This window comes from Otolemur garnettii, unplaced genomic scaffold, assembly GCF_000181295.1.
Source record: "Otolemur garnettii isolate 467f Iridium unplaced genomic scaffold, OtoGar3 scaffold00055, whole genome shotgun sequence".
In the NCBI taxonomy this organism is placed as follows: domain Eukaryota; kingdom Metazoa; phylum Chordata; class Mammalia; order Primates; family Galagidae; genus Otolemur; species Otolemur garnettii.
In genome coordinates, this window is record NW_003852450.1 from 6,491,241 (window position 1) to 6,499,320 (window position 8,080).

Consider the following 8,080-nt stretch of genomic DNA (forward strand, 5'->3'; position numbering starts at 1 on the left):
TTTAAGACAGAGCCTCGAGCTGTCACCCTGGGTAGAGTGCAGTGGTGTCACAGCTCACAGCAACCTCAAACTCTTAGGCTTCAGTGATTCTCTTGCCTCAGCCTCCCAAGTAGCTGGGAGTACAGGTGCCCACTACAATGCCCGGCTATTTTTTGGTTGTAGTTGTCATTGTTATTTAGCAGGCCCTGGCTGGGTTCCAACCCGCCAGCTCCAGTGTATGTGGCCGGTGCCCTAACCACTGAGCTACAAGCACCTGAGCCAAGTTGACAATTTCTGCTTTTCAACTAAATATCTTTGTGAAACATCTGTATCTATTTCAACTAAATATTACCAGATTTTCTTCATATACTTTTTTTTTTTTTTTGAGACTGAGCCTGAGGCTATCCCCCTTGGTAGAGTGCTGTGGCTTCACAGCTTACAGCAACCTCCAACTCCTGGGCTCAAGCGAGTCTCCTGCCTCAGCCTCCCAAGTAGCTGGGACCACAGGCGCCCATATACTTTTAATCAAAATACACTACAACTGATTGCAGAAGAAATTGAAATCTAGCTTATTTCTCTTAAACAAGACATTTTTAGAGATTTTGAAATACTTATAAAACAATGCATTAAACACTAAAGAGATTAATTCATTTTAAAAAGTCTCAATCTTAATTTCTCTGTTTTTTGGCTTGAGACAGTTTGCTCTGTCACCCAGGCTAGAGTGCCATGGTGTCCCAGTTTATCTCACAGCAGTCTGTCTGCCTTACCCAATCTCTAATAGCAGGGACTTCAGGTAAATAACATCATGTCTGGCCTTTTCCTTTTAATATTTGTGGAGACCTCTGTCTTGGCTTCCAAAACGCCCGGCTATTTTTTGGTTGCAGCCGTCATTGTTGTTTTTGGTGGGCCCAGGCTGGATTCGAACCCGCCACCATACGTGTTTGTGGCTGGAGCTTTAGCCACTTGAGCCACAGTCGCTGAACCGCCCAGTCTGGTCTTAACTCCCAGCCTCAGCGATCCTCTCACTCCAGCCTTCCAAAGTGCTGGGATTATAGTCATGAGCTGATCCTTCTGATTTTTATTTATTTATTTATTTTAGAGACAGAGTCTCACTTTATTGCCCTTGGTAGAGTGCCGTGGTGTCACACCTCACAGCTACCTTCAACTCCTGTGGTTTAGCCTCCCGAGTAGCTGGGACCACAGGCACCTGTCACAACACCTCACTTTTTTTTGTTGCAGTTTGACTGGAACTAGTTTGAACCTGCCACCCTCTGTATATGGGGCTGCCTCCCTACTCACTTGAGCCATAGGCACCACCCAACATACACAATTTTTAAAATGCTTTAGTTGTTAGTGTTATTCTTTGTAAACTAACAAGAATGTGCCTTTGACACTGATTTCTAATTGGTTTTGTCTTCAGGGAATCAGAACTAGCTTGTGTAGCTTCTGTAGAGAGTATACTTTACATTATGTTAATTATCGGATCTCAGAATGATGACAGACTCTCTATAATTACACAGATTAAAATGCATTCTAATATATTACATATGTAGATACTAATAAGGGATCATCTACACAGTGAATTTTCATAGCATTTTGGGGAAAAATCTTTAGTGCCTTTTGGAAGTTTATTCTCACATGGATCAATAGTTTATCTTTGAAACATTTCTCTCTTAAATGTGCGTTAAGTTGTTGCTAGGTTAGAGCTGAGACTGAGGAAAATATTTACCTGATGTTTCTCAGGCCTCTAAGGATTTCGGATTTTCAACTTTCTATTTAATTGACTTCCAAAGGAATACATTTTTGAGTGCTAAGGAAAATAAGTGGACTTTTCTTTTTTTTTTTGGAGACAGAGCCTCAAACTGTTGCCCTGGGTAGAGTGCTATGGAATCATAGCTCACAGCAACCGGCAACTTGGGCTCAAGAGATCTTCCTGCCTCAGTTTTTCTATTTTTATTTTATTTTTACTTTTATTATTTATTATTGTTATTATTATGTTTCGAGCCATCCTCCTGGGTAGAGTGCCATGGCGTCACAGCTCACAGCAACTTCCAGCTCTTCAGCTTAGGCGATTCTGTTGCCTCAGCCTCCCGAGTAGCTGGGACTTATGGGCGCCTGTCACAATGCCCAGCTATTTTTTTATTGCAGTTTGGCTGGGACTGGGTTTGAACCTGCCACCCTCTGTATATGGGGCCGGTGCCCTACTCACTGAGCAACAGGTGCTGCCCAGGTTTTCTATTTTTAGTAGAGATGGGGTCTTGCTTTTGCTCAGGCTGCTCTCAAACTCGTGAGCTCAAGCTGTCTACCCACCTTGGCCTCCCAGAGTGCTAGGATTACAGGCGTGAGCCACCACGCCCGGCAAATAAATGAATTTTTTTTTTTTTCAGAGACAGTGTCTAACTTTATAGTCCTTGGTAGAGTGCTGTGGCATCATAGCTCACAGCAACCTCCAACTGCTAGGCTTAGGTGATTCTCTTGCCTCTGCCTCTCGAGCAGCTGGGACGACAGGCACCCGCCATAACGCCCAGCTATTTTTTGTTGCAGTTTGGCCAGGCGGGTTAGAACCCACCACCCTTGGTATATGGGGCCAGCGTCGTGCTCACCGAGCCACAGGTGCCACCCTATTTATTTATTTAGACAGAGTCTCGCTATATTGACCCAGCCTAGAGTGCTGTGATGGCAGCCTAGCTGACAGCAACCTCAGACTCTCGGGTTCAAGTGATCCTCCTGCCTCAGACTTCTGAGTATTAGGATTACAGACACTACCATAATACCCCGCTAGTTTTTTTATTTTTGGTAGAGATAGGATCTCGCTCTATTTATTTATTTATTTATTTGAGACAGAGTCTTACTTTCTTACCACTGTTAGTTAGAGTGCCATGGCGTCATAGCACACAGCATCCTTAAACTCCTAGGCTCAAGTGATCCTCTTGCCTCAGCCTCCCAAGTAGCTGGGATTATAGGTACATGCCATAACATCTGACTGTTTTTTAGTGATGGGGTCTCACTCTTGGCTCAGGTTGGTCTTAAAGTCCTGACTCAGGCGATCCATATACGTAGGCCTCCCAGAGTGCTGGGATTACTGACCTGAAACACTGTGCTGGGCTGGGGGCCATGCTCTTGCTCAGGCTAAGAGTGAGGATATATTCCTTGAACTATGCCCGGTCAGTATAGCTGTTTTATACAGAGATGCTTCCACAGTAAAAGAGAAATCAAAGTCTCTTTTGCCTAAATCACTGGTGTTTTGTTTAAAGGAGGGTTGAGGCTCAGTGACATTTATTCAGTGGGTCAGCTACAGGTCTATATGGGCTCTATTATTTATTTGGGAAAGGGTGTTCAGACATACTCTATGCTGTTGTAGTAGGAAGGAGGTTGAGAAACTCCTAGCCTATATTCTATTCTGTTTTGTTAGAAGTGGGTTTACTTCAGTTTTAATTTTTAGTGTATATGCCACTGAAGCTAGCACTTGGGTTTTAATTTTAAAACAATTTTTTAACTGTCAAAGAGCTATAAATTCTTCTAATAAGAGCTTTTGCTTTCTTCTAGGATTGGCAGCCACCATTTGCATGTGATGTTGATAAACTTCATTTTACCCCACGTATCCAGAGGCTGAATGAATTAGAGGTAACATCCTCACTAATGTTCTGGTTGCCTGCGTTCCAGATGGGCTCATGGGCCTTCTTTGAAAGTATTAGGGCATATTGAAATTGTTAGAGATTATTAGTAAATCTGTTTTTTGATTTGTGTTTGAGCAATAAAAAATTCCTTTTTAGTAGAGAACAGACCTTTAAAATACCTAATTGTTAAGAGACTAAGTTAGGCACATAAAAGCTTGCTTAGTTGTCAGAATTTTCAACAACATGAAATTGTGGCTGGCTGAGGTGGCACACACCTCTAATCCTAGCACTTTGGGCATCTGAAGCAGGAGTACGGCTTTAGCTAAGGAGTTTGAGACCAGCCTGAATAACATAGTGAGACCCCTGTCTCTATAAAAAATAAATTAGCTGGGTCTAGTGGTGTGCTCCTATAAGTTCTAGCTTACTTGGGAGTTGAGATGCCACCATGCTCTGGCCTGGGTGACCAGAGTGAGACCTTATCTCTAAACAACTTTTAAAAGACCTCAAAACTGGCTCGGGGCCCGTAGCACAGTGGTTATGGTGCCGGTCAAATACACGGAGGGTGGTGGGTTCTAATCCAGCCCAGGCCAGCTAAACAACAATGACAACTGCAACAACAACAATGACAACTGCAACAACAACAAAAGAGCCGGCGTTGTGGCAGGTGCCTGTAGTCCCAGTTACTTGGGAAGCTGAGGCAAGAGAATTACTTCAGCCTGAGAGTTTGAGGTTGCTGTGAGGTGTGACGCTACGGCACTCTATTGAGGGTGACATACAAAGACTCTGTCTCAAAAAATAAATAAGTAAATAAAAAAGACCTAAAAACTGCCCATGAAATTGTGCTTATAAAGTACTTCTTTCTCTCTCTCTTTTTTTGCAGTTTTTGGCCAGGGCTGGGTTTGAACCTGCCACCTCTGGCATATGGGGCGGGCGCCCTACTCCTTTGAGCCACAGGCACCGCCCATCTCTCTCTCTCTCTCTCTCTCTCTTTTCCTTTTTTTTCTTCTACTTTTTTTTTTTTTTTGAGACAGAATCTTTATCACCCTACATAGAGTGCCATGGTGTCTGTCATAGCTCACAATAGCCTCAAACTCTTGGGCTGAAGCAATTCTCTTGCCTCAGCTTCCTGAGTAACTGGGACTACAGGCACCTGCCACCACACCCATGTATTTTTAGAGATGAAGTCTCACTCTTGCTCAGGGTGGTCTGGAACCTGAGAGCTCAGGCAGTCTACCTGCCTCAGTCTCCCACCTTGCCTGGCCCTATAGTATTACTTAAATGAAGTCTCAGTGAGAGTGCTTACTTATGTTACAGAAGGGTTTACTCACTGTTTAACTCCCTTGGCTGTTATACATTGTGAAGGCTGTTTCTCTTTTGAATTCATTCATAAAGTGGTTGTTGTACTTAAATAGTCTAAGAACGAAAATATTATATGGGCAGGTAATAAGCAGGAGCTTTAAAATAAGCTAATTGAGTTTAAATCTCAATTTTTTGTCATTTAGGCTCAAACTCGTGTGAAATTGAATTTCTTGGACCAGATTGCAAAATACTGGGAATTACAGGGAAGTACTCTGAAAATTCCACATGTGGAAAGGAAGATCTTAGACTTGTTTCAGCTTAATAAGGTAAAGGACTAATGACAATCTTACTTATTTAATAATCTTTCTGACAGGATGAATTTGATCTTTGCCTAAAAATAAACTTATTGTGTGAGGTATTCAATTCAGTTGAATGGTGGGTAGGAGGCTCTGCTTCTCAGGCCTGGCAGCCTTATCTTGGGAAATATTTTGCTGCTACCTGTTTTTGTCATTTTCAGGCTTTATAAAAATCCTGCAGTCTGTTCCTTTCTGCTATTACAAATAAGGAACCTGAGGCTCAGGGTGATAAAGAAAATTGACCAAGTTAAAAAGGCTAACATAATTCATTACCAGGTTCACTTAATTCTGAAGCCTGCATTCTTTCCGTCAAACTTGCTACCATGCTTCTGACTCTTTATGGAGATTTTAAAAGTCATAGAAAAGAGCCAAGTACTTGATCCCTTTCTGTAGTGCAGATTTAATTGTTAACTTAGTCTTTCTTCCCTGATGACTGCTTTGGCAAAGTGAGAAGTAGCTTTGAGGAGGATAAAATGTTTATGGACCATGCTGCCAAAAGAGATGTTTCAGTTCGGTAGCTTAAAATTAATAGTGCATGTATTTTTTCACTTTTACTTGGGAAATGTATTTTTAAAAGGTAACTAAAGCCAAGAACATTTGGTTCTCAGAGTCATACCTAGGCAGGAAGAATCAGGAGTTATTTCAATATAGCTTTTTCTAATTTCTTTTGCTATTTTAACAGTTAGTTGCAGAAGAAGGTGGATTTGCAGTTGTTTGCAAGGACCGAAAATGGACCAAAATTGCCACCAAGATGGGGTTTGCTCCTGGCAAAGCTGTGGGCTCACATATCAGAGGGCATTATGAACGAATCCTCAACCCCTACAATTTATTCCTTTCTGGAGACAGTTTGAGGGTAAGTTTTGGGGCTAGCCTTAATCTATTTCATTTCACCATTTATTGGTACATCATCTTTCAGGGAAATGAAAAAGGCCTTAATTGTGTTTAGAAGACATTTAGATTCTAAAATCTTGTTTTGTAGGGTGGGCTTGGTGGCTTGCGCCTATGATCTCATCACTTTGGGAGGCCAAGGTGGGCGGATTGCCTCAGCTCACAGGTTTGAGACCAGCCTGAGCTAAAGCAAGACCCCATTCTAAAAATAGCCAGGCGTTGTGGCAGGCACCTATAGTCCCAGCTACTGGGAGGCTGAGGCAAGAGAATTGCTTGAGCCCAAGAGAATGAGGTTGTTATGAGCTGTGACTCCAGGGTACTCTACCAGGACTGGCAAAGTGAGACTCTGTCTCTGAAAAGAAAAAAAAAATCTAGTTTTGTAGTTTTTCCTTCAGTGTTTTTGTTCTGTTTTGAGAGCAGTTATGCTAGAAGTTTGTTTTCAAAATGAATAAGATTGTGGAGGAAATTTTTTTACTATCAAAAGCTGAAATCTTGGGTGGCGCCTGTGGCTTAGTGAGTTAAGATACTGGCCCCATATACTGAGGGTGGCAGATTCGCACTTGGTCCTGGCCAAACTGCAACAACAACAACAAAAAAAATAGGTAGGTGTCAAGGCAGGTGGCTGTAGTCCCAGCTACTTGGGAGGCTGAGGCAAGAGAATCGCCTAAGCCCAAGAGCTGGAGTTTGTTTTGAGCTTTGACGCCACGGAACTCTACCGAGAGCATCACAGTGAGACTCTGTCTCCAAGGGGGAGGGGGGAAGCTGAAATCTGTATTAACTTCATGACAGGTGTTTTTTTTTTTTTTTAATGAGTTTAAAATACTCCTGGTTGTCATGCAAAGTTACAACCTGTGAAATAAGTTGACTGTGTATTCTTTTTTGCTAGCTGAGATTTCTAAGGAGATACAATGTTATTAGTTTAGGATAGAGACTCTACAATGGTGAATTGCTAGTAGGTTCCTCTTATAGTAGGTCCTATGAAGCCATGTTTATTGCCTTACAAAAAGGATATTTGTGAAATTATTATTATTTTGAGACAGAGTCTCACTAGCTCAACCTTGGTAGAGTGCTATGGCATCATAGCTGACAGCAACCTCATACTCTCTGGCTTGAGCCACTCTCTTGCCTCAGCCTCCCAAGTCGCTGGGACTACAGGTGCCCACTACAATGCCCAGCTATTTTTTTTTTGTTGATGCAGTTGTAATTCTTGTTTAGCTGGCCTGGGCTGGGTTGAAACCTACCAGCCTGAGTGTATGTATGTGGCTGGTGCCCTACCCACTGAGCTATGGGCACCACCACCCTTATTATTTTTTTTTTTTTTTGAGACATAGTCTGTGTCACCCTCGATAGAGTGCTGTGGTGTCATAGCTCACAGCAACCTCAGAGTCTTGAGCTTAAGCAATTCTCTTGCTTCAGCCTCCCAAGTAGCTGAGACTACAGGTGCCTGACACAACGCCTGGCTATTTTTTGTTGCAGTTTGGCTGGGGCTGGTTCAAACCCGCCACCCTTGGTATATGGGGTCATCGCTCTACCCACTGAGCCACAGGCACCACCCTGAGCAAGAGCGAGTTCTTATCTCTACCAAAAACTAGCCAAGTGTTGGGGCTGGTGCCTGTAGTTCCAGCTACTTGGGAGGCTGAGGCAAGAGGATTACTTGAGCCCAAGAATTTGAGGTTGCTATGAGTTCTGACGCCTGGGCACTCTACCTAGGGTGACAAATGAAGATTCTCAAAAACAAAAGATTTGATTTTTTTTTTTTTTTTGCCATAGAAAGGTAGGATGATAGTAACAGTTTCTGAGGGCAAACCACTAATCAAAACCCTATCCTGATATAGACACATTGCATCTGAAATGCTTAAATCCTGTAAGTTTTCATAGCATTTGTATTTTTTCTTCCCTGTCCTTTCTTGATTCCAGGTAAATTTGGTTTTTAGCTTAGAA

General features: G+C 42.5%; 1 protein-coding gene across 1 annotated transcript in view; it reads left to right on the forward strand.

Moving 5' to 3' along the window:
- The window catches only part of KDM5B (lysine demethylase 5B), an 86,887-nt gene that overhangs the window by 24,786 nt on the left and 54,021 nt on the right, over positions 1-8,080 (forward strand). The window contains exons 2-4 of the mRNA XM_003792347.3: positions 3,526-3,603; positions 5,099-5,221; positions 5,934-6,104. Of these exons, the coding sequence (XP_003792395.2) occupies positions 3,526-3,603; positions 5,099-5,221; positions 5,934-6,104 (372 nt within the window). The remainder of the gene's footprint in view (positions 1-3,525; positions 3,604-5,098; positions 5,222-5,933; positions 6,105-8,080) is intronic.